General features: G+C 43.0%; 5 protein-coding genes across 8 annotated transcripts in view; 4 read left to right on the top strand and 1 right to left on the bottom strand.

The window, feature by feature from the left end:
- The window catches only part of coa5 (cytochrome C oxidase assembly factor 5), a 220527-nt gene that overhangs the window by 86818 nt on the left and 107014 nt on the right, over positions 1–26695 (top strand). The gene's annotated exons all lie outside the window — the stretch shown is intronic.
- pou3f3a (POU class 3 homeobox 3a) lies at positions 2065–3694 on the top strand. The gene has a single exon (XM_070976608.1). The coding sequence runs from the start codon at positions 2286–2288 to the stop codon at positions 3567–3569; it is 1284 nt and encodes a 427-aa protein (XP_070832709.1). The 5' UTR covers positions 2065–2285; the 3' UTR covers positions 3570–3694.
- On the top strand, positions 8724–13735 carry gpr45 (G protein-coupled receptor 45). Of its 3 annotated transcripts, none has more exons than XM_070976613.1 (3): positions 8724–8890; positions 10545–10813; positions 11653–13735. In XM_070976613.1, the coding sequence occupies exon 3, from the start codon at positions 11760–11762 to the stop codon at positions 12918–12920; it is 1161 nt and encodes a 386-aa protein (XP_070832714.1). In that variant the 5' UTR covers positions 8724–8890; positions 10545–10813; positions 11653–11759; the 3' UTR covers positions 12921–13735. The 3 variants fall into 3 exon arrangements, with proteins under 3 accessions (XP_070832714.1, XP_070832715.1, XP_070832716.1); XM_070976614.1 differs by having other exon boundaries at positions 10545–10844; positions 11653–13729; XM_070976615.1 differs by lacking the exon at positions 8724–8890 and having other exon boundaries at positions 10457–10813; positions 11653–13729.
- On the top strand, positions 16120–19623 carry c12h2orf49 (chromosome 12 C2orf49 homolog). Of its 2 annotated transcripts, none has more exons than XM_070975986.1 (4): positions 16120–16251; positions 16415–16578; positions 17892–18141; positions 18562–19623. In XM_070975986.1, exons 1-4 carry the CDS (start codon positions 16141–16143, stop codon positions 18616–18618), a joined length of 582 nt encoding a protein of 193 aa, XP_070832087.1. In that variant the 5' UTR covers positions 16120–16140; the 3' UTR covers positions 18619–19623. The 2 variants fall into 2 exon arrangements, with proteins under 2 accessions (XP_070832087.1, XP_070832088.1); XM_070975987.1 differs by having other exon boundaries at positions 16415–16569.
- On the bottom strand, positions 19794–24758 carry fhl2a (four and a half LIM domains 2a). Its single transcript, XM_070975795.1, has 6 exons — positions 24703–24758; positions 22102–22277; positions 21806–21980; positions 20852–21021; positions 20552–20738; positions 19794–20453 (listed from the first exon to the last, which is right to left on the bottom strand). Exons 2-6 carry the CDS (start codon positions 22255–22257, stop codon positions 20302–20304), a joined length of 840 nt encoding a protein of 279 aa, XP_070831896.1. The 5' UTR covers positions 22258–22277; positions 24703–24758; the 3' UTR covers positions 19794–20301.

Raw genomic sequence — 26695 nt, forward strand, 5'->3', positions numbered from 1 at the left:
AAAACATTTTGTCTTCTGTGGTGCATAAAACTTACTTTGTCTTTTAGCTCTTAAGTTCATTTGGAAGCCCGCTATAAACAGAAGACATGGACTTAGCATTAAAAACCTAACGTCATGTTGGAGGTGATCACACCAGCGCTCACATTGTGCTTAATAATGGTTAAAACTACCACCAGCATCTATTAACTATTGATAAAGCCAACATGTTTCAACTTTTAAACCCTTTATAAGTGGTGTTTTAGAAAGTTACACTTTGGTGTTTCTTCAGGTTGCTATCTATCTTTCAATGACTAACTCCATGCCATTTCAGATTTAAAGGGTAAAACAGCTGAACTATCATTCAGTATTTTGTTGTGTGATTTATTGAGGCATGCAGCCTGTGATGCTGTATGTAGTTGCTGTATGAGTAAGTGTGTCATTGTGCTCCCTCAGAGATGAACCCCTGAGTGCCATCCTGTCCCCGCCAAAAACAAAGGTCCTGGATTCTCTGAGGGGAAGTTACAGAACACCCTGACCAGTTTCCATGGTGATTTCTGAAGTGATACCTTGGGAGATTAAACAGTTTGAAAAATGATTCTTAAACTGTGATTCAGAGTGGTCTGTATCTGCTTTACTCAGGGAGTCGACTGTGACCTTAAAGTACTTTAATGCATTTTAATCTCCCATATAACTGCTTAATAATAGCAGATATTACAGGATATGACATACACCCATCCTCTTTTGCTGATAAGTCATATAGGATATTTCGATAGCTACAAACAGCTGCACTCAAACTTGTATCCTCAAATCGGATAAATCTGGTACTTTGGAACGTGATAACTGCACATAATGGAGGGTAGGCGGATTTAAATGTTATGATAAAAGTCTCAGTTTATGTTGCAGGTTGGATAAATACATTTTTTGTGTCTATTTATCTTCCACCTTTTGGATACGAGCCAAGATAAATCCGGTGAAAACATAAATTAGCACATTTATTGGGCTGCACCTGGCTCTCTCCTCTACTCACAAAACTTCAGGCGTCTCAGCCGATGCTTTGCTCTCTTAAGGCCCTTAAATCTTCGGCAGACCCGCGGTAGAAAATTCCGCATGACACGTTTATTTAACAGTTCATCCATAAACTGAGCCAGCATGGAAACATCCCAGCAGCAGCACCGGTTAGTTTTGTTTTGTTTTGGGGTTTTTTTTTTTTTTTTTTTGGAGGGTGGAAAAATCAAACTGCTGGCTGGGTTTGCGCACCTTCACTAGTGCCGCGCGTCACGCCACGGTGGCCTTTCCTTTACCATATGAAAAGGAGAGCGCATTAAGATGCAAGAGGCATTTAAACCCCCGATGTACCCAAACCGACTTGAGTATCCTTGACACAGGCCTCTGCTGCTCTGCGTTTTCAGAAAGGAGATAACTATATAGCCTACGGCATTATTTTTGCCTGGCATCACTAACTTCATTCGCTTTCTAACCTGAAAATAATAACAATAATGATGATTATGATGACAACAATAATAATAATCTACCTTAATTTCTTTGATGTTTTGTAAGAAGTTTTGTCTTGACGCAGTATTTCTTATTTTCATTCTCCAGATGAGTCATGAATACTCAGCGCGTCATTAAAGCATTAAGCATTAAGTCACTAATTACAGCCGGACTGCTCTGCGTCGTTGTCTGTTTTTATTGTAATATTTTCTTGCATATTGTTGCTTCTTTTCCTGCAGCAACAACTTTGTGCACCCGAGGCTCGACTGAGACACACAATTCATCTCTGGTCCAATCAGTGGGGGCTCTGCAGAGCCTTCCTGCTGTAATTGGATGGAGATGGGAGAGGTATACGCAGCCTTGGCACAACGTAAACACATGCTCGTCTCCTTCGCTCCGTAGAGGACGCGCAGGAAAGAGCAGACGGAGTGAGCGAAACTGCCGATCGTTTTAAAACGTTAAATATCATAGAAGCGTGTTGTAAGTGAGCGGTCCAGCAGCTCATCGGTTTGGCGCGGATCAAAGAAGGTTTTCCATGTCATCAGGCGGTGGATTACGCACGACGCAGCTCCCGGGACAGAGAAAAGTTTTGAAGACTATTGTTTTGTGTCACAGGAATGCTAAGAAAGTCTCAGCACGCACGAGCTGCTGTGTAACTAAAATTCTCATCTGAGCCTCTGTGGAGTGATTTTGCACTTTTTCTTACTAACTGTCAACAGTTTCGCTCGTGCTGAGATAGACTTAATTTATTCATGGATTAGAATAAACTTGGACTTTGACAAATCACCAGAAGAGAGACGTGTATTTTAAGATATATGCTTTGGGGGATGGCAGCCGCTACTTCGAGTCCATACCTAGCCAGCAGCAGGATTTTATCCGGTCCGGTCCTTCACTCTGACCGGAGGGGTGGTGGCATGCAGCCGGGCAGCACCGCTGTGACCACGGTGTCTAGTGGATACAGAGGGGACCCTTCAGTTAAGATGGTGCAAAGTGACTTCATGCAGGGAGCCATGGTGGCGAGCAACGGGGGCCACATGCTAAGCCATGCCCATCAGTGGGTGACATCGTTGCCTCACGCAGCAGCCGCAGCAGCCGCGGCCGCGGTGGCAGCAGTCGAGGCCGGTTCTCCGTGGCCCCCAAGCTCCCAGCCGCAAGACGTGAAGAGAAACGCCGGCAGGGAGGACCTCCACTCAGGCTCCACTCTGCACCACAGGTCCCCGCATCTGGGACCCCATCAGACGCACCCGGGAAGTTGGGGAGCCACCTCTGCAGCACACATCAGCATCACCGAGGGGCAGCAGCAACAGCAGCAGCAGCAACAACAGCAGTCTCTCATTTACTCGCAGCCCGGTGGGTTTACAGTCAACGGGATGCTCAGCTCGCACGCGGGGCAAAGCCTCATGCACCCGGGGCTGGTGCGCGGGGAGTCCCCGGAGCTGGACCACAGCAGCCACCATCATCACCATCACCACCATAATCACCACACGCACCATCACCAGCATCACGGGGTGAGCCACGAACCGCACTCAGACGAAGACACCCCGACGTCTGATGACTTGGAGCATTTCGCCAAACAGTTCAAACAGCGGCGGATCAAGCTGGGTTTCACCCAGGCAGACGTGGGCTTAGCTTTGGGCACCCTGTACGGCAACGTGTTCTCACAGACCACCATCTGCAGGTTTGAAGCGCTTCAGCTGAGCTTTAAGAACATGTGCAAGCTGAAGCCGCTGCTGAACAAGTGGCTGGAGGAGGCCGATTCCACGACCGGGAGCCCGACCAGCATCGATAAGATCGCCACCCAGGGCAGGAAGAGGAAAAAGCGCACATCTATCGAAGTGAGCGTAAAAGGCGCGTTGGAGAGCCACTTCCTCAAGTGTCCCAAACCATCCGCGCAGGAGATCAACTCTCTGGCGGACACTCTGCAGCTGGAGAAGGAGGTGGTCAGGGTCTGGTTCTGCAACCGCAGGCAGAAAGAGAAGCGCATGACGCCGCCTGGACTGCCACGCACCCCGGAGGACGCATATTCACAGGTGGGCAGCATGGGTCCTGACACACCGTCACCCTCCATAGACTGCAAGAGGATGTACAGCGACACGTGAAAATAACTGAGGCAAAACGACGAAATCTGAACGACGTGACGTGTTTGAATAACTTTTGGGAGAAAATGTTTCATGTCTCCCTAAACAATGGGAGATTTGATTTACTTTTCTTACACCTCCCCATGTTCTTCAATCCACAGTAATAATCTTAATCAGTGTGTATTCATTTCAGAGCAGGACAGATGTCTGCTTTAATGCCTCGCAGGGTGTTTTTCTGCACTATGAATCAACCTTTTGGGACACAAAAATGAGCAGATCTGACTAGAAATTTGTTCAAAGTCCATTGTAGGTAGTGTTTGTTCACCGAAACATCTAGAGAAAGGACATTTTGCCAATGTGATGCCAAGAAGTTGCAACAAATACAAAGTTATTTCCGTATCTTTGTCATGTTAAAAATAATAGTTCCCTTGTAATGCTGCAGGTTTTGATGTCCCACAGGCTGGACTGGGCTGTACAGCCTCCCTTTTATTCAAATAGAAGACATTGATTTAATGCGCTTTAGTCAGCATTAAGTTGTTTTAATGAGCAATAATTTATCTTCCTTCAAATGTGTTTCTCACCTTTGTGTTGTGCGTTGGTGCATTTATGTTGTGACACAGCTTAAGGTGGTCAAAGAGCGATTTCAAATAATTCCAGTATGGTGTTTTCATTCACAAGAAACTTATTTTTTAAAATAAGCAAACATTTCCCTAAAGTTATATACAAGTAAGTCTGCTGTGTACTCCTGTGTGATGATTTGTACTATTTATTTTTTCCACTGTGTATATTTTCATGGAATAGACTAATTATTTAATAAATTTGACATAAGGAAAGAATTGTGTTCAGACATCTGAGATGGCCATCCTTACACACACACACACACACACACACACACACACACACACACACACACACACACACACCTTTGCAGTGCAACATTTAGTCTGCTGCTTTTCAATAGATATTGTCAAATAAACCAAAATGGTAATTTAAATAATCTCTCCTGAGAAGCCGATAGAAAGGTGTAGAATTAAAGTCTTATTTTAAAAAGATTTTGTCTGAACCTTCTTGCAGCTTCTAGCTGCTACGACTAGTCAAGATCAATCAAGATGAAAAATCAAACTAACACATTTTTGATAATCAGTAGTTTCATTCATTTTTAAAGTAAAATTGATGAACTTCGCAGCTTCGCTGGTTCAAGCTTCTTAGATGTGAGGATTTGATTATTTTCTTTGCCATATCTGATAATAAACTAAATAGCTTTGAGTTTTGGACTTCTGGACAAACACAAAAAGTTACTGGAACGCATCCTTTTACGCTCTTCGAAATTATAAGTCATATTTTGCCTTTTTCTTCACAGTTTTTAGCTAAAAAGATTCATTAAAAAATGAATTGGCGGATTCATCAAAAAATAATCATTAGTTGCAGCTGCAGCAGCTTCATTAAGTTATCACCATTTATACAGTAACATCAATCAAAGTAATCTGTGACGAGCCAACACCATATCCCAGTTTTTGTGCTTCCTGCTTGCGTTAACTCTGTTTAAACACACTGAACTCATCACATACGTCTGTTCTTGGAGTTTGTCTCCACATTTTTGTGTGATGTACAGCACATCGGTCCAGCTGCATACATCCTGTGGCAGTGATATACGGACTGCAGCTCTGTGGAACGTGGCCAACAGAGGTCGGCTATCCCAGCTGGCAGTTCACCTCGCCAGCGGTTGCCAAGGTGACGGCGAGATGGAGTGACACGAGGCAGCGGATCTTTTGCCACAGATGATGGGTTTGGCAGATAGGCAGCAAGAAGCTCGGGCCGCTGGTGCTGAGAAACAATCTGTGCTTCTTCTAGCTGTCTGGGATCCATACAAACATGACACACATCTCATACAGAAACACACACATACACGAGCGGCCATCGCAAATATCTCAGTGATAATGAATATAATGAGGGGAGTCCTGTAAAAAGCCAAGCAGAAGCAGTGGTTGTAGTGAAACTCAGAGGGAGGTCAAAGGTCTGCTGGTACAGTAGCTGCTGAGAACACCAAGGAATAAACTCAAACCTGGAAGTTAAAGCATTACTGCAAACGTTACACTTTTAATTACAGTGTGAGTTTTCTGTTTTCACTGGATGTCATCCAGAAGCCTCCACACTGACACTGGAAACACACAGGTGACATTTCTGCTATCTCTGTCACTATTTATGTGATTCTTGATCACATTATTTTTATGGATTTCTGTTGCTTTTGGAGCAAATTCAGTTCTAACAATACTAAAATAAATCTTACCTTTACAGTTAAAACACAAGTAGACAGGTACACACACGTGCCAGAAAGTGTGCAAGGTATGTGTGTGTCTTTGATGAACATTGGCAGGATTTAGGGAAAGGGAAAGTCTGACCTTGTGGGTTTATAAATAGCTGTGTGACTGTATGAATGAGTGGTTTGAATGGGTCTTTATATGTCAGCCTATTCGGCCGTTGTCACTGCAGGTCAATTTTAAATCCCTTAGTAGGCTGAAGGGAGACGAGGACGTAGGGGGAGGACATGCTGGTGATACCTCACCTGTTTCTGATGCCAAGAAGATACAGTTGGCACAAGTGAACCAATGTGTCAAAGGGTTTGGTTGTAAAAAACCCATTAAGGTCATTGTTTGTCTGTTCTTCACTTCAGTGACAACTTCCTGAAATTTTTCATCAGGGCGAACTTGTTATTGACAGACTTGCTACAGAGTGGCGTAGTGAGCATGTCAATTCGCTTGAATGCAAACAGCAAAAAGACACATACAGCAGTCTGTCATGACAACCGTTCACAGTCTGCACGTTGAACGCACACTGTTAGTGCAAAACACAACTTCTGCATGCTGTCAGCCACCACGCTAACATCACACAGAAGTGGAAAGGTGGTACCGCGGCTGACTGTAATCGTCTACCGATGCCTCTTAATATGATGTATTCCCACCGGGCTGCACAGGCCTAAGTTTCCTGATAAAAAATGGAGGCGAAATCTAAGCTTGCAGGATTGCACTGTGATCCCCTCAAAGCTTAGCGATGTAAAGATGGGAGATAAGGCTGGAATGGGGGGATAAAAAGCCCTTTAAAGGGTTTTGTCATTGCACAACGTTAGGTGTCGTCTCTGAATATTAATGCTGAGATCTGAGGGTACAAGCTGATGATGTTACTGTAACGTGAACCCAGAACCCCTCAATCAAAAGCTCACATGAAGAGCGTCTGTGCTTGTGATGACAGCAAAATGTGCAGTCAGTGCTCATGCATATATGTGCCACTTAAATTTAACATAAATTCACCACTGGTACGACTGAAACGGGGTTTGTTTGCTGTGACACATGAAGGATTTTATTACCTCCTGCAATAAAAACTACTAATATAATTGCTCATAACTGCTCTTAAAGCCTTGTTCAGGGGTACTTTACATAAAGCAATTATTGCATGATAATCCCCTCTTCAGTGCTTGTTGTTTGCGTCTCACAGTTTGTCTCACAACAGACACAAACGTGCACCTACTCAAAGAATTATTCAACAACCGCAAAGTTATAATCTACAGCTATTTCACCGTGGGTTGCACATTATCAGTCCCCACTGTTTGGTGTTAATTATTTTCACATAGTGGAGATTGGCTAACCACTAAAGTCTAACACTGATTAACACGCTGCGGCTGACTCAGTGTGAAAACTCATGACACGTATGACTCCTACCTGGAGTCAGAGGCATGAATAAAAGACCCAACAAAGTGCATTTAGATGGTTGTAATGGTAATTTACTTGTGCGTGAATGTATTCAAATGTAACACAAACATTGTCTATGCAAGGCTCAGTCAATATTGTTACTTCTCTGAATATTCTGATTTAGTGGTGAACATCCTTCACGTTGCCCGTGTTTGCTTTTTTGGTGAATGATGGAGTACCAAAGTCTCTCCATCAGGAAGAAATTAAAGCAAACATCTGTGGAATAATGGACAGGGAAATGAATTCTCTCACTAGCAAGCTTGTTGTGTGGGTGCCACTGAACGTGACGAGCATGCATGTGCCAGACCGGTGGAGTGGAACTGGTTTGATGGGCATGTTCAACACATGGGCACAATGCCAATTTAGACAAGCATGCCCATGAAAAGAATCTCCGCCTGCATGCTAAGTGTGTGAATGGAGGCCTGTGTCTGTGTGTGAGCACTGAGAATGCACCGTTTTCTCATAAAAAAATCGAAATTAATTACAATTTAATTACCTTCAGAAAATCTCTGTGTGTAGATGTTGTTCTGCACATCTGGACTCACTGTCACTGCCATCACTGATGCGTGATATACCTCCTCTCCAAAATACATGAGAATTTAATCAATATATTGAGTCAAAGCAGAGGCTGTAAAATTATTATGAACATGTGATGCTCTAAACAGAGGCGCTGCAGCTTTAACCAAGTTTGAAATTAAAATGTAAAAACACACATACCTAAAAACAGAAACATACTAACACAAAAATGTCCCAAAAATACTTCAACAGCTAAAGGCTGGTATGATACAATGCTGCCATCTCCTGGACAAAATGTTTAATGCAGGTTTCTGAATTGTTAGACTACAGGAGTACACTGACCCGGTGGCAAATAATAAGAATAATGATGAAAGAAAAAAATATATTTCAAATTAAGATACTTGGATTAATGAACTAATAACCTGTAAAACAATGTATTAATTTAAGAGGAGAACACCAGACTCCAAGCTTGGATGTGAGTCTGTCTGTCATGACTGAATAGGATTGATGATTAAATACATCCATGATAGAGGTGAGGAGAAATTAAAAAGCTTGGAAATGAGGCTTAAGTGGAAGTTAGATGTTGTAATTCCATTCCATCCATAATTCGAAGACTACAGTATATCATTAACATGGAGATTGTTTTGAATATTAGACTTGTGTGTGAGATTTTTGTTCATAACAGATCAATGAGACATGATCTTTGCTTTTTTTAATCCAAATACTGCAAATATATCCATTTATATTGATGTTGTTGAAGTTTGTTGTTTTTGTTGGTGTGTTAGTTTTTTGTCCCCCCCATTACTATTCTTATAATAACACTGGGAGCTTTCTTTCTCTCTTTGGCATTGCAGCTTGTGAATAAATGATTTGCCGCATTGCTCCTTTAAATCAGTGACCACCTGCTCCTCTGGCGTCAGCATCATCCGCAGGCGGCACGATGGCGATCGATACGGCAGCAAAATGTTCAAAGCAGGATATTTTGGGAAAAGCTGGACAAGCACCGGAAGAGAAGCGCCATCACCGAGCTGACTGGCTCGACGAGAGACGAGCATGAGAGCTGGGATCGACTGTAGCGTCGAGGTAGGGCTTTTTCTGCCTGGTTCACGCTTAGAGATGAGACGCTTTCATTGCTTGAATGTCCTGCTCGTGGCTCAGAGGAAAACCAGGTATTTTGTCTTTGATGCCTGTGGTGTGGCCCGGATTGGTGCATTGACTTGTTGTCCTCTGTGATGCGGACAGGTTGAGACAGCTGACAGAGGAGCACAGGTGAGGCAGAGATGTGATGTGGAAATGTGAGGACACGCTGTCCAGGTTCAGGCAGAGACTCTTTGATGTCACTGGATGGATCGTCAGTGCAGGAAAACAGAGGAATCAATAAATGGTATCACATATTGTAAAGTACATCAGCCTGCGCCACCATCATTTTCTACATCTGATCAAATCTAACATGGAAACACAGAAATGAAGTTTTTTTTTTTTTTTATATTTCCACTCTCTCTTTATTTTTTCACTGCCAGGCTCTTTTCACCTGAATCAGATGAGCTGAGCAGAGCAGCTGAGTAAAACCACCTGTTTTTGTTGAAATAAGCAGCAGGAGCCCCCTGCAGGGCAAGTCCGCTCATTATCCTCTTGACATAATTTGCACCTCGTCATTTTCGAAATTTAAAAAGCCTAAAGTTCACATTTTGAGGCATTTGACTGCCAGTTAGTCTAGTTTTATTGTCGTGTGGGCGACATCATGATCCCACTGTTTCTGCTACCTCCAGCCTGTGCTGTCATTTCTGTTGTTTTTCCTCTAACACACTTATGAATGTCTTACATTGAACTTAATAAATGTGTTTATTGCTTTATTGATTAAACCAAAAGATAATGTCATGAAACAAGACCTTGCACAGATACAGACACACTTGTGTTTTCCATCCTCATGTCTGACAGTGAGACATCTTTGTTGTTTCAATAAAAAAAAGAGATTTTTAAGTTCTATTTTGCTCAAAATGAATCCCCACACCCTGAATAAGTCAGTTATAAACAAAGCTGTGATACAGAAAATATTTTGTCATGGGAGAGGACGGGCTGCTCGTTGCCTTGGAACCGGTGACCTTGTTACCATGGCAACAAGCAGCAACACTGTGCACTGGCCTATGAGGGGTTTTGTGCAAGAATGTGGCGTCACGAGAGGACCACTTCCTCTTACCTGTGGGTCAGCCGAGCTGTGTGGAGAGAACAATGACTGAATTCTCAGGCCTTTTTCATGGAAGACATTTTGACATGTCACAGTATGAAAAACACGTGTAGCTTATTAAACTGATGATGGCTGCGTTCCATTCACCTGCTCCAGTGTCAGGGTCCTGGTATGATTCATGCTGGCTCACTGTTACGATTACTGGGACAGTTGAACAGAACAAAGTCAAAGTCAAAGTCAGCTTTATTGTCAATTCTGCAGTATGTACAAGACAAACAGAGAATTGAAATTACGTTACTCTCAACCTCTGTGACAAGACATATATATTTATATATTTAAAAAGAAAATAAATAAAAACTGTACAATCTAAACAATGACACAAGAATAGACAAACAAACAAAGCCGTTGATAATGTTATTAGTAACACCCACTACTCTGACAAGCCAAATGTCTGCTGTAAAAAAGAAAGGCCTGTTCCATCGAGGTGATTGCACAATCACGGGGTATTAAGCATGGAGATTGTGACCCTTAAATGGTCTTCTTGTTTCTCAGCTCTTGAGTGCCAGTCCACCTGGGAGGACCACATCTGAGACCTGAATACCAGAATGACCTCAACACATCGTTAACACTCCCACCACCAGGAGCAGGAGGCGGAAACAACAGCAACAGACGTGTCCCGCGTGTGTGTGTGTGTGTGTGTGTGTGTGTGTGTGTGTGCATGTGTGTCCTGAGGATGCCTCTCTGTTTTATCGAGGTTGCATCAGAGGCTGAGGCGTCACCCAGGAATGAGCTTCTGCTAAGTCGACAGCAGACCAGCAACGGTATCAGAGCTTGTACTATGCTTGTGTAAATGTGTGTATTTCTATTCATTTGAAACATTACATGTGATGTGTGTGCGTTGGAGGGCAGGTGGTGTGAATGTTTGTATATGTGCCCATGTGAATCTGCAGAGCTCAACTGTTAATCATCAACCTCATTCAAGCCAGTGAGCCGCACATCTCTGTCCTGTGTGACTGGATGTCTCACTGTGGTGCGTCTGTGGGTTGATCCCATGGCTTATATAAATCTGTCAGCATCACAGGGACGTCATTCCTCCTCTCACTGTTTCAAATTTGCAATTATCACCGAGTAACAGATCCCGGAGCAGCTGAACACCTCTGATTATCTGATGAGACAGTCAGGGTTGTCTGTGGTTAAGGCATGTTTACAGCAGCTTTTCATGAGACAGGCAGCACAATAAGGTCATGCACCTCTTAAAATCATGGATCGCACACCTTGACAGGTATAGAGCTTTATGTATGACCCCAATTCCCAAAAAGTTGGGATGCTGTGTAAAACGTACTTATATACATGATATTAACACGTTTCGAACAAGTTGAGACAGGAGCAACGAAAGACTGGGAAAGATGTGGAATGCTCCAAAAACACCTGTTTGGAACATTCCACAGGTAAACAGGTTCATTGGTAACAGGTGATAGTGTCAGTGTAAAGTCAGTGTTGTCAATGAACACAGTTCTTCTGCAGTTGATTGTATTCTGTTTCATTTGTGTTTTACACAGCATTTAGAGTCAGGGTTGTGTTTTAACTGTTCTTTATTTCTCTCACTGTTTCAAAGTATTACAAAATACCACATGTGGTTGTTCTTGTCTTTGCATCTCAGATATTGCCATGGGGGACCAACTGCTGGAAGACAACTTAATGTGTATATGACAACAGTATTCAGACATGCGTCTTCTTACGGGCTGATATCCTTTGATAGTAGCTGCTATGGCTTTCAGTAATGAAAGCCTGCTGGAGGAGTGTGACTTCATGGAGCCGGACAAAGCAGAGGAAGCAGCAGAAAACCTCCCATCGGAAGCTGCTACTCCCGTCATATCAGTCACTCTGCGTGTGACCCTGGCAGCCATAATGATCTTCATGATCACTATTGGTTTCCTGGGCAACGCGATCGTGTGTCTGATTGTTTACCAGAAACCTGCCATGCGTTCTGCTATCAACCTCCTCCTCGCCACATTGGCCTTTTCGGACATAATGCTCTCTCTGCTCTGCATGCCCTTCACTGCAGTCACTGTGGCCACTGCTGACTGGAGCTTTGGGAGCGGCTTCTGTCGAGCGTCCATCATGCTCTACTGGCTGTTCGTCCTGGAGGGGGTGTCCATCCTCCTCATCATCAGCGTGGACCGTTTCCTCATCATCGTGCAGCGGCAGGACAAGTTGACCCCACACAGAGCTAAACTGTTGATTGCAGGCTCGTGGGTGCTGAGCCTGTGTGTGTCTCTGCCGTCTGTAGTTGGGTGGAGGACAGGTGCGGCAGGTATCGGGGGTGCCTGGGCGCCGCAGTGTGTGCTGGGATACAGTGATTCTCTGGCAGACCGTGGATACACAGTGCTGTTGGCAGTAGCTGTATTCTTTGTGCCATTTGCTGTCATGCTCTACTCCTACATGTGCATCCTCAACACAGTGCGCCGCAACACCCTGCGCATCCACAACCACACCAATGAGCATTCCTGCCTGCCAGCCCTCAACCAAGTCAGCAAAATGAGACTCACAGGGCTGCAGCGGCCCCCTCAGATCAAGGTGGACATGAGCTTCAAGACTCGGGCCTTCACCACCATCCTCATCCTCTTTGTCGGCTTCTCCGTGTGCTGGTTGCCGCACACGGTGGTCAGCTTGCTGGCCGTGTTCAGCCGGCAGTTCTACTACAGCTCCGTCTTCTACCCAATCAGCATAGGCGCTCTGTGGCTCAGCTACCTGAAGACGGTCTTCAACCCTGTCATCTACTGCTGGAGGATCAGGAAGTTCAGGGAGGCCTGTCAGGAGTTCATTCCCAAGAGCTGCAGACTGTGTCCCAGAGTGCCGGGCAGGAGCCGCAGGAGAGTGAGGCCCAGCAACATCTATGTGTGCAGCGAGACTCAGTCAGCGGTGTGAGACGAGGAGGACCAGCGTGACGATGCACTGCTGTCAGCTGTTTTTAACTCTCCCTTCTCCTCATAAAAAGCAATCAGGGGCTACTAAAGGTCACCTTAAAGAATATTCTGGTTGTTGACAAAATATTCTCACCACAGGAAAGAACTTTCAAGCTCAGCTTTTGTGCCAACATGGATGAGAAGTCCTTAAAGTGCTCAGAGAAATGAAGACTGAACCTTGACAATTACATGACAAACGGGCCACTCCATCGGATGAGGAGGATCATGTGGCACGATGGAAAGCTCTGGGATGAGTGGACCTTGTGGTGAGATTATTTTGTCTGCTGCTTCCAAGATCAACAAAGAACTTTCAGTCAAAATAAACCAGTTAGTTTAACTGTAACTGGTCTCTAACTTACTGCCATTCAAACAATGTTCATATCCTCTGCTGTCAGTTTACTTCTCTGTTTCATTTTGTCCCTGAGGTGTCTCATCAGTGTCATTCTGTTTCTTCAGACTGTGACTCAAGTTTCAGTCTTTGAGTAGTAGTGGTGATAATAATGCTATTGTCAGTTGTGATGAGTTTCACAGGAAAAGAATACACGGTGTTGATGTTAAGTGCTGTTCTCAGCCCAACGACTGTCTGTAAGCTTAGACTTACAAACACATGTTCATGAACTTTGTGCTGAATCACAACCCTGTGTGAGTTCTTACTTCAAACCACGAGTGTGTTAACAAAGCAGCGTGTCAGTTATTGAGCTGTGAATGTTTACTTGATTGTATTATTGTGTTACGAGTGACCAAACTGGGTAAATAAATTTGGTTCTCTTGACTGACCATTGTGCTCAAATGAAAAACATCTAGCCAGCTGCTTTTACAATGTACATAAAGCACGTCGGTGCATAATAGAAATAGGTTGCAGAGTTGCTGGGATACGAAAAACGTTTATTCACTGTAAGTGGATATATATCTGATAACATACACAGTGGTTTGTTTACTGAATTCTAGAGTGAGGCCTGCTTGTGCTGAATGGCCAAATGAAGAGAATGCCCTGTGTGTAGCGTTTTAAAAGTGTGGTATTTGAATATTCATAAATTATCACTGCGCTGATTTTGGGATGCTTACATTAATGCTATGAAGCTGAAAGCCCATCGTAAATAACACTGGCAGCCTCAGCCATCCAAAAAGAGGCTGTATTGCAGCACAAAACAGGAAGGTGGTGCTGCTCTTTCATTACAAATTAAGTCAGCTCCATTTCCTGCTGAGATCTCAGCCTCATTATTGCACCAAATAACTATTTTGTTTCACTTAAAAAAACATGAATTTTGAATCTACTTTTGGTTTTACTCAGCTGCTCTGCTCAGCTCATCTGATTCAGGTGAAAAGAGCCTGGCAGTGAAAAAATAAAGAGAGAGTGGAAATATAAAAAAAAAAAAAAACTTCATTTCTGTGTTTCCATGTTAGATTTGATCAGATGTAGAAAATGATGGTGGCGCAGGCTGATGTACTTTACAATATGTGATACCATTTATTGATTCCTCTGTTTTCCTGCACTGACGATCCATCCAGTGACATCAAAGAGTCTCTGCCTGAACCTGGACAGCGTGTCCTCACATTTCCACATCACATCTCTGCCTCACCTGTGCTCCTCTGTCAGCTGTCTCAACCTGTCCGCATCACAGAGGACAACAAGTCAATGCACCAATCCGGGCCACACCACAGGAAGGTGGTGCTGCTCTTTCATTACAAATTAAGTCAGCTCCATTTCCTGCTGAGATCTCAGCCTCATTATTGCACCAAATAACTATTTTGTTTCACTTAAAAAAACATGAATTTTGAATCTACTCATGCCCTGAGCTGCTATATAAGATTAAGATTATTATTACTCATGTGCCAACATGTGACAACCAGTGCATGATTTCTCCATCTTAATTTAATGCCCTAATGGTTCTGAAATCACATTCTTGCACTAACTTAATCACTTCACTTGGAACTGGATCTAACAAGTAATTTACAGCAACCACAAAGACATTAGGAGAAGGGAGATTTTTGCTCTGATCTGAGGCGATGGCAGCAGCTATGACTCAGGGACATGGTTTTGGTTTGAAAATAAGCTTTCATGAATTTGGAAACTCTGTACGTTGGTGTAACGTCCCAGAGCCGAGATGCATTGACTCCCAACACATTATTCCAGGACTGTAAGGACAAATTAAACAAAGTGTTGTCATTAAGAATTCACTAAACAAAATGTTTTCTGCTCCTTTCAGTCTGAAAGATGTGGATCCAGTTTGTTTGTTCACTGGACAGGAGTTCTAATTGAAAACGTTTTGCCATTAATTAAAGGTCTGTTCAGGGCCAACTGCTGTGTTGAATAATACAGAGCATGAGGGGGCAATGACGCCCACCAGTGGGACTAATGGTTAAATCAGCATGTGATTAATCACTAAACAGGACATCATGGAGACACAGAGACACATGACTCATTAAGACAAGACATCACAAACTGAAGGGCCTCTACATTTTTATGACTGCTTTACTCCTTCACTGTATCTGGATATCATGACGTGTTTGACAAAACTGCTGAAGCACAGCTCCACTTAAGACACAACTATCACAAAGTCTTCTGTTTCTATCGACCAGAAACATTAACCTGAAGCAATGTTAAAGGATAATTCTGCTTGGGTCTTATTTTCAAAGTTGTGGGCATCATTTTACTCTAATAAATAACAATACTCACCAAATAGCACAACACCAAACATGAACAGACAAAAGAAAGGAATATGAACTAAATCAGGCACTTTTTATTTTATGTCAATAGAACAATTGAAACATGTTCTTTCAAGTTTTATAAGTTTTGCACTGGGCAAATTTGTAAAAGCTGGGTTTTAATTCAGTTATTTATAGCATTTATTATCATAATAATCAGATTATAATTTTTACACCATTCAGACGTCTATAATCACCTTTGATTTTAGCTGTTTCTAACTTTGTAGAATGATTGTATTCTTAAAAATAACATTGAACAATTAGGCCAAAAGCTGCAACATGTTATCTAAAAAGATCTAAGTTTTCAGAGTAATGTCAGTATGTGTTTTGGTCTTGTGAAGTCTGCAGTTTGCGCTTTCTTTGCTGATGCAAATGAATTATGTTTACTTGTCAGATAGGACTTCACTCACTAGCGACTGTTTCTGCGCACGGGTTGTTATGACGCGGTGCATGTCGGGAAGAGGTGACCATCAAATATGGCGACTTCCACGGGAAAAGATGGAAAGGCTGTTAGTTCCTCGGATGTGGATCTTTTACTGCACCCTGAGCTGTTGTCTCAAGAGTTTATGCAACTCATCCTAAATGAGGTGAGTTCACGTGTCGAGAGAAACGTGGAAAATGTGGAGGTAGCGCAGGAAGGATGCCATAATGTTAGCATACCGGCTAACAGGCGGCATCACGTTAGCTGCGGCTTTCTACTGTTAGTCTTATCCGGTGATGTGAGCTAACAGTTCTTTCTGTCCGAATCAGAAACATGTCAGTACCAGAGACTGCGAGAGTCGGGACCGGCTCACAGAGATTTACCTACGTCACGTCATTCCTCTCCCGCAGAGGACTTTACCGAACAGCCGCTGGGGCAGGAGGATGGAGAAGAGCCGAGGGAGGCAGACCCCGGCCGGGCACAGGTCAGACAGGTGACGCTGGCTGCACTGGAGCCTCTCAAGGTTGACTTTACAGTGTTTATTGGGCAGCTCATAGGCTACTTTAACATCGCAGTGCGTCCAGCAGGTCAGACCAGTCTGGTGAACACTGATTAAGTATTCAAATCCTTTATTCAGGTATAAGTACTAATGCCACACTGTAAAAATATTCTGTTACAAGTGAGCCTTATACGGAAAATGGTACTTAAGTAAAACAAAATTAAATCAAAAATGATGTATTATATCAATAGATTATTAATTCTCATGTGTTCATGTGTGAGGAACATTTTTACTGTTTTGTATACGCAAATCTTCATTTGAGAAGTAAGTAGAAACTAAAGCCAGTAAAGTACAATTACTGCATATTTGTAATTTAAGGACAGTACTCATCACCACTGCTGGTGAAATACTGGATTCTCTGTCAAATCAAGTTGGTCATTGCTGTGACGTGTCTACCTGACCAGACTAGTGAAAAATTTGATTTGATTCATTCATCATATTTAATAGCGATTCATCAATCTTTTTTCCCCCTTCCTCATACTTATTCAGAGACCTAAACCAATGCTCTCTCTTCCGCAGCTTTAAAAGCTATGTACGTCTCTGCCTGGAGCTGATTGGAATGATTTTTAGGTTTTTAGGTGACATGAGGCACAGGATTGCTGTGGATTGGTCACATCTGAGTCAAATGTGATGGATTAGGAACATCCCTTTAATTTAATCAGTGCATCTCAGTATGATGTGAGTAGTCAGATGGTTGGAAAGAGAGGTGATACTAGTGTAGGAAGGGCCTGTAGCATGAGCTATGAGCTCCACTGTAGATGGCAGCTGCTCATAAGAATCAGTCATTGCTCTTTATTCTGCACCGCAGGCATTAATGCTTCAATCAGAAAACTATTTTTTCTGTGTGATCACAAACCAGACAGTTTAAAAGGTGTGAAACGCACATGAAAGTTTGTATGTATGTGTACTCACCAATTCTGTGACAGAACTCAGGTGTGCTGTGCAGTTGACCTGCTGTGAGCAGGTGGGCAGTAGATTTCACAAAACACGGTCATTCTTGGCACTAAGATTGCATTACACTGCTGGATTGGCAATGGTACACCCTCTGCTGTGTCCCTCCTCCCACTGCAATGCGCGGTGAGTCACCAAAATACCAAACTGATACAGGCGAGGGATTAATCTCAGTGTGCCTCCAAAAAAATGTCAGCTCAGTGCCTCTCCCTTTGCACCTGCTCGAAAACAGAGCTCTTGTTAAGAACATGAGTTCAAACAACTGATTGTTGCTGTTTGGCCATTTCCACTTCTAGCAACGACCACAATAGGAAAAGGCCTCTGATTGTGTTTGATGGCAGTTCCTCTTACTCTGGCCCGCTAAAAGTAAAGAAACCAGAGGGAACCAGCGTGTCAACAGGAATCACTGACAGGTTAAAACCTCCACCTGCTGCAAACCTGTCCAACCCCATCCGCAGGCTGGCTGCAAACACTTCTTCCTCTTCCTCATCCATCCATCGCAGCAGTGACTCAGACACAAGCCTCAAGCAAGAAGCAAACAGCTCGGTAGGAACTTTTTCACCTCAGTGAGGCATTAGACGCAAATTTACTGTGGGATTCAAGGAATATGTGCACAATTATCATGATTGTTGTGTTTCATGCAATTAATTGTATTGTTTATATTGTATTTGGGATGGAAATCATGCATCAATATTTCCGTAGTACAGGTGATTCTTTGATATACAGTATATTGAAAAGACTGAATTTACTGCCTCATAATGTCTTTGAGCTTCAAAGGATTGACAGCAAAGGTCAAATTGTGTGGAAAAGCACAAACTGTCAGAAAGAAATGACCTATCACCTAATGATAGAAATTACTTTGCATCCATACAATTATTACAATTATTGATTACAAGGATCAACAGTAAACTGCAGTATGTGTTGCATTGCTTATTTTTGTAACCACTTTTTGTAATACCTCTTCAGGATGCAATGAAGTCAACAGAGGTGAAGAAAAAGATCCAGCATGTGACATGGCCCTGACCCCTGTTCACACAGACCTGACGGGAGCTCAGACTCTAAAGGACAGACCTTTCCCCTCCTACCAAATGATGTTTTCCACTGCTTGCACTCTTCCCATCATACAGTAGTTCTCACACTAATTGCATCACGAAAGGGCATGAAAACCCTTTTTACCTGTGAGTTTCAAGGCCGCCCCACAGCTCTCGTTCTGCTCTGACACCTGACAGGAGGGGGTGGTGCTCTGGAGATCCTCCTGCTTTTGAAGTCACAAGCTTCCTTTTTGCTTTCCACAACCTCAAGTGCCCTTACCATCAATGATCAGCAACTCTCCTCAAGTCCCACACAGGGAGACTCTCTGCAGGACCAAACGAGCAACAGGACTTTCGTTTTCTGAAATACCATTTAAGGAGATTCTGGCTATTGATGATCTGTTTCTGTGCACAGATGGTTTTGGTAAGAGAGCCTCCAGCACTGATTTGTCCTGGGCTTCGTTTCTAATTTATTAACTCGCTGTTCTTTTACTTTTTCTCTGGTGTACCTTTAAATAATACAAACCACAGACGAGGCTGAACCTCATGCTGAAATTCTGAACTGGTGTCATTTTTGTTCTCCATGAATTCACTTCCACTGAGATTTGGCTTTATTCAAACCTCTTTGGTGTTTCACAAGATGTTCAGGGTTTGAAAATATCGTGCGTACATCATCGCACATAACTTTGAAATGAAACAATTTTCTTATGCACCTGAATCAAAACCCATTACTTAATAACCATTTTGGTGCAGAGGAAGCAGATATTTGAATATCACCCTGTGATAATTCAGACAAAAGAACGGAATATGGACTAAAGCAAGATTTGTCTTTTTGAAATCTGTTTATTTGGAATTGTGGATGAATTGACTTTGCAGTTACAGGCTTTTGAAATGGATGTAGACAGGAACAAGATTCACAAAGCATTTTGAATCCATTGTCAAATCCAGTGTCATGTTTGTACCAACAGTTTTTTAAATAAAGTGTCTCAATACAATGAAACACTTTTGTTGATTTAATTACAGTAGAAAACTCTTCAGCTTTGTAACCAATGTTATCCTGCCGGTATTTGAACATGCACAGTATTTAACATACTCGTAAACTAATATTGTTGGAAGAAATCAGAAGGAAAAAATTCCTCTTAAGGCCTTAGACCCACCTATCTTAACCTTTGCATTCAGTTCTGAAATTCATGTGATTTCAAGCACAGCTACAGTTAGCAATTATAAGAGTAAAGACTTATTATATTTAATTGGGGATTTCAGAACTTATTCACAAACCCTCTACTCATTACAGCATCAAGCTAATCCATGCATAAAGCAGTAGTTATTTTACACTTCAAAGCAGATAATCTACCTTAATATTGTAGATTTATTTGAAAATGCTTCATACAGTGTCTATCTGCAAACATGTCGATGCTTCATAAGCAAATGTCTTTACAGTCATGCCAACAGTTATTATATTAGTAATGCCTTTTTCTCAAAGAGTGAACATTTAACCTAGACTTTCTAAATTCAAATAACACCGTTAGTAGTTTCACAACACACAATAATGTACATTCATGGTAATGCTCGGCAGTAAAGATGCTGTGTTCTGACAATATTTTCTGCATCTCTGTTGTTTCTCTATCAAATCATGGTCAACCAATCAGATGTATCCATTGCCCCTCAGACTGAATTAGATGTCCTTGCCACACTCTGGGCAAAGGATATCATCCCGTTCAGTGAGGAAGCCGCGGCCAACCAGGGACATGGAGCACTTCTTACAGTTGAAGCAGTCATTGTGCCACTGGCGCTCCTCAAAGGAAATGTACTTGCTGCCTCCAAGACCTGAAAGTGAAGAACAAGTCAAACAAGTCAAAGACACATTTTATAAACTATCCTTTTTTTCTTTAAGGGAGACCAGTCAGTTGATAAATGATGATTACCGCTGATGGGGGTGGTGCAGGAGGCACACTTCTTGGCATAAAGGTTGCAGAAGCAGTTGAGACAATAGGCAAAGTTATCTCTCGAGGTGAACCTCTGGCCAGACAGCTGCTGCTTGCAGCTAGTGCACAGGAAACAGTCCTTGTGCCACGGCTGGTCATGGTAGGTCACCCCGCCGGTGGTGATGGGCTGATGAGAGGGAGCAAGACACGCAGACGTAAAGATAGTTCTTTGAGTGAAGATGGAAAGCACTACTTTGAAAATCAGTCACACTTGAGGGTTTGTACAGTTGGGTGTCCGACCTTCTTGCAGTGCACACACTGCATGGCAAACTGCTTCTCATAGCAGGGCACACAGAAGTTGCTGTTGTCCTTAGGGATGAAACTCTTGGTGCCAATGGGCTGCTGGCATCTCTGGCAGGTGAAGCAGGTCTCATGCCAGCTGTTCCCCTTGTGCTCCATCTTCCTGGAGCCTTCGGAGAAACATAAAGGAAGGAAGGGAATGGATGGAGTTAATGAAGGGAACAGCAATAAGACACAATTAGAAAAACTGAAAATGTGCATTTTGGAGTCAAAACAATGTCCATATAGAACAGTCTGTCAAATTTATGGAAAAACTTGAGCTTAACCTCTGAATCTTTAGTAATGTCTGTGGAAATAAGAGAAATTTCCTAAATGCTACTGCCCATAGCTGCCAGTAGTTCCTCAGAGGGCTGATTGGCCTGAACTACTGTGACTTTGGCCACAAATGCATAACTTAAAGCCGGTCAACATGGATTCTAAAGGAAAACCTCTAAAAATCATAAACTTAACCTTAAAGAATGCCCTAAAAGTGTCCTTCTTGCTCTTTTCACCTAAAGGTCTCTGGTTCAGACATATTTTAGGGGAGGACTCTTCCTTGTCAACCCCCTAAAAACAGTTGAAATGTATTTTTAAAACAAAGGCTCTAAGGACGGACTCTATATTCACATGGTCTGCTGTACACATCTAGCCTAACAGGATTACACTGCTTTATTGTTCATATACCTTTGGCAGCATTGTCAGCAGAGTAAACAGATGCGCTATTCTGACATGACACAATCTACTTAGATTTTACTTTTAAGCATGGACTATTTTTACCACCAGCTGTGCTAATAAATGCGATATTAACTGTCTAACTTGGGGTGACGATGGAGTTGACTTGCAAGAGAGCAGTTTAACGTGTTGATGTGTCAGCTTAAGTTGAATATGTTGCTCTCTTCGCGGCTTTCTTCCTACCTGGCATGATGGTTTTCTTGCACTCGTGGCACTTGGAGGAATACTCATTGGAGTAACACTCAGTGCAGAGGAGCTGCTCGTCCTTGGTGGAGAAGGGCTTGTCCACCAGCGAGCGCTTGCACTGGAAGCACTTGAAACATTCCTCGTGCCAGTGACGGTCCTTGTAGGACAGATCCTACAACAAAAGCAGACGGACCTTTAGAGCTACGCTCACTTTGGTGATAATTACTGTTCAGAACAGAGATGTGCAGAAAAGCGTTAGGGCTCATATGTACAATTTGTTACTTTTCTTTTACCCTGGTGTTGCAGCCAATGGGCTTCTTGCACTCCTCACAGGTGTTGGAGTACAGGCTCTCATAACATTTCACACAGTAGGGATTCTCCTCTCTCAGAACATACTTCTTCCCAAACAGGGACTCCTTGCAGTAGTGGCAGTCGTAGCGCTCGGCCATTTTGACCCAGAGTCACTCACCTGAGAGAGAGGACACAGAGAGAAGAGGTGGAAGCTGAGGTAGACTGCCACATCTGGTTCACACCACATATGAAACACCTTTAACTGGATTATTAAAGGAGGTTTTGCATATTACATCACCTAAATAACATTTGGTGTGGTAGACAGTCATTTTGGATGTATATATTTGCAGTGACACTAGTACTCCGCAGAGAGCAGATTCTTAGAGATAGAAAGTTCCAAGCAATGTGTGTTTTCTAGGAAACGTTTGGCATGAGGATCCTTCACATTACATTCCGTGTCACATTTTTACACTTTCATCTCTCTCTCCCATCTCTCCGAAGCCCTTCAGTTTGTTCTCGGTGTCAGAAGCAGAAGGCGACAGAGGAGGAGGATATAAATAACTCCTATCACTCCTGCTCAGAGACAGTCAACTTTTGCCCTGCTGCATGCCAGCGCTCACCATGCCACTCTACACTGACCATCCATCAACTCACGTCCAGCTGTCAGCACCAGAGCACAGTATCCCTTGTCATCACGCATGTGTGTACGTGAGAGAGTGAGTGCGTGTGTGTCAGTGTATAAGTGGGTTTGAATGGCACTTGTAATAATGGCTGCTCGCAGTCTGCAGCTGTTTGTGGTCCACCTGTTAAGCCCTCTGGTTATCCCACCTGTGCTTAAACACTCTTACTCTCTGTTAGTGTGGGCTATATATTTGACTGTGTGTATGTGTGTCTTTGTTAGTGGTATAGAGACACACGCTCTACTGTTTATGTGTCCATTTAATTCCTTAGCAAAGCTTTGACCATACATTCCCTCCTGACTGCTGTTTGAGTCTTTTCTGCTTTTCTAATTTTTCACATTTTTTGTTTTTAACGAATTGCCTCTCTTGTTATTCCCTTTATCTCAGTGTTTTATTAGACTGTCAGAAATTCTTCTCCTTTATCTATTTGTGATCGCCGTGTATTCCAACATCAGTGGTCCAACATGAGATCCGTGAGTGATTTGTGATGTTCCCGACACTCGAGAGGTTAGTATCTTTCATCTGGCTGGAGTTGAGACGTTTAATCTGACCGTCCTTTCTGCTCTGACTTACTCTCAACCCCTCCCGCATTCCCTCATTGTCTGCTGCTCCCACCATGACTCACCTAGCTTATATAAGGATTTATCTGACTCCTAAAAATAAAAACAGGATAATCTGAACTGCCACAAATAAAACCTGCAGCTATTCAGACATGTCAGGCAGCTGTTTCCCAGCTTCTGGGGTCTCTTTGATGCTGCCCATCTGAGAGTCTCTCAATGCAAATTGCTTGATGCTGAACTGAGCTGCGGCCAGTTGCATGGCAAGTGTGTGACCACTGTACAGCCTGGTCTATCCCCAGAAAGTTCCAGTATGTTTTCACCCACACAATCAACTCTCTGTTTTGTTTGAATTTGCAGTTGTTTTCCAGTCTGTGCGCTTCATTTTTGTTCATAGTCGAATTGAAAAAGCAATTAAGTACAACTCTTTATTCATGCTTCCAGAAAGGTGCTTAAGACTCTCTTCATTTTGAGCTTCATTTCATCCATATTCTGCTCTTCCAAAGCAATAATTCAGGAGGAATGTTTGCTCAATTAAATACAAACAACAGACTCAACTAATAGCCGTGTGAGTGGGTAATGAAATTAAATGTTAAATCAAATTAAGCTCTCAACTGAGAATGTCCCTTTTAATTGTTACAGTCCACACACAGTTAAACCTTAACCCTACCATTAAAGGTAAAGTTACAAGCTACTGCATACTGTAATATATATTCTATACAGTATTTTTGGGAACCTCTTATTAGAAACCTTTCAAATCCCTTCGTTGCTGTATTGTATTAACAGATACTTTCTCCACACTTAGAAAGCGTGACTAAAAGATTTTATACTTAGTTTCATCACACCAAAAGCATGTGAAGGGTGTCAAATCCTGTAAAACCACAAAAACAAAAAAGAAAAGCAATAGGAAAAACTAGTTTGCCAAAATGAAAGATGCGACTGTTTAATGACAAGTGAGGAGCAGACACGTTTATCAACAGGCTTTTGCTGAGAGGGAGTGTGAGCTTGATGAAAAGGGAGGAAAGAAGGGTGGAAATGAACTCTGGGCTGTCAACTTTTTGGACAAAAAAAAAGATACTGAAATGATTTAATGAAAGAAGGGAGTCAGGCTCTGTCTCTGAGGCAGACAGAAGGGCAGAAGGTGGGGAGAGAAGAGGTGGTTAAATAGTGAAGGCACTGTGCAGGTGGAAAGAGGGACAACGTGAGCAGGCAGGTGGGGAGGCAGGTAGGAGGAGAGCACAGTGAGCAGCTGCATCCCGCAGAATGGAAGACATGCTGAATGAAGACCAGTGACAGGGCGAATGGGTGGAAAGATGGACGAGTGAATGGATGGAGAGTGGAGCAGCTGAGCAGAGCTGGGTCTTACCTTCCTATCTGAGGAGTGTGTGCCTGTGCGGAGTCTGGGGCAGACTGAGAGAAGAGGCTGCGGCTGAGCTGTACTTACTCCTGATTGCATTACTCCACCCATCAGGGGCTAATTGAAAATGGGGGAGGGGAGGGGTGGGAGGTATCAAGGGGGCAGGGAATCTTTTTTGAGATGATCTATAAATAAAGTGACGCTTCACAGAGATAACCCCGAGGCCCCCTTTCACTTGCTCATTCAGTCACCAGCGAGCCCATGTGGCCTTTTAAGGTCACTCAGTTCATGCTCACCCACTGATTCACTCACTTAACTGCTGCTTTATCCTGCTAATATTTTTGCTTGTTGTTGGTTTCTTTGTAGATAAAAGAGCTTGGTCTGTACCAGCTCTATATGGAAAGTGTCCTGAGACAACTTCTGTTGTGATTTGGCGCTATACAAATAAAATTGAATTGAATTGAATTGAATTGCTCCTCTCCACAACAGCCTTATCAACAGCTGGTTTCTTTACATCAAAGAATCTACAGTTATCATCCTAATGTTGCACACACAAACACACACACACGTACTGTACATGTTACAAAATGCCAAAATCTTCATGTGGACTTTGATGAGTGTTTTTGGTAAGGATGCCAAGGTTCAGATGTCAATGATTGTTGTCCCGTGACATTTGTGCCTATAAGCTGTGTATCTCATCTGTCCGTGCCTTCCCATAGTTCTCCTCACAGGGGAACATGCATTCAATACCTGGTAATGACAGACACCCACATAGTTTCTAAGAAAATTGTCGCTCTATTTTCTGCAGCCCCACTCTTTTTTTTTTTTTACGCTGCTGCACCACCCTCCATCTACCCCATGCTCTTCCCACTAGGTTTTCCTGACCTGGTGGTCCCTGGACACTCTCCAGTGAGAAAATGCGTCACTAGATTCAAGTGCTCTATTTGTAGACCGCCACAAAGAGATCCGTGCATCACAAAGTGTTGTGTTTGTGCTGTGTCTATGTGTATGCATATTTGTGTGTATTGTGTCATGTGTAAAAAGAGCTCTTTTTCGGCACGCTATCGGCATAGCTACCAGACGGTCTGGCCTAACACTTCAGACTGAAATATAATAAGTATCAGATGTATTGTACATTCCCGAGTGGATGAACCCCAACTGACTTTGCTGACCCCGGTTGGTCCTCGAGTGATTTTGAGAGAAATGAAACAACCTATTGTATGGATGATATCTGATACACACTTTCATGCTCTTCTCAAGATTCAGGACCAGGATTTAATTTGTCCAGTACTTTACAGTAACATTCCGATCAGCCTCAGCTCTAATTTGTGTTTATGGGCTCTAATAATGTGCGAACAGGCACATGTTAGCACACTAACATGCTAAGCCAAGATGGTGAAAATGATTTAGATGCTAAACATCAGCATGTCAGCGTTGTCATGTCTGAGCATGTTATTATGTTGATGTTAGCATTTAGCTCAAAGCACCGCTGTGTTGATGTGCAGCCTCACACAGCTGCTCTCATGGCTAATACTCTTGGTCTTATATAATTGACGCTGACAAGGAGATATGTATGACAAAATCTTTTACATTTCATATATATGTGTGTGTGTCTGTGTGTGTGCGTGTGTCTGTGTCTGTGTGTATACATATATATCAAAACAATGTTTTCTTTACTTATCTTACTGTATATGCAAGGTGCTCCAATTGTCAATTGAAAAAAGCACCAGAGACCTTTCAGTTTCTGTGTAGCAGCATATCTTAGCAATGCTGTCATGGATGCTACTGCATGTGACTAATCGCAGGGGGATCAGGGTTTACGTCCCCTCCAACGTATGAAGAAGGAAATTTGACCCCCCCAAAAATCCAGTAATCCATCCAGTAATACAATGGGGTGGCACGGTGGAACAAGTGGTAACACTGTCGCCCCACAGCTAGAAGGTCCCGGTTCAAATCCCGCTGTGGGCGATGGTGGCGTGTCCTCCACCATGCCTTCAGTGCC

This window comes from Chaetodon trifascialis, chromosome 12 (assembly GCF_039877785.1).
Source record: "Chaetodon trifascialis isolate fChaTrf1 chromosome 12, fChaTrf1.hap1, whole genome shotgun sequence".
Classification (NCBI taxonomy): Eukaryota; Metazoa; Chordata; class Actinopteri; order Chaetodontiformes; family Chaetodontidae; genus Chaetodon; species Chaetodon trifascialis.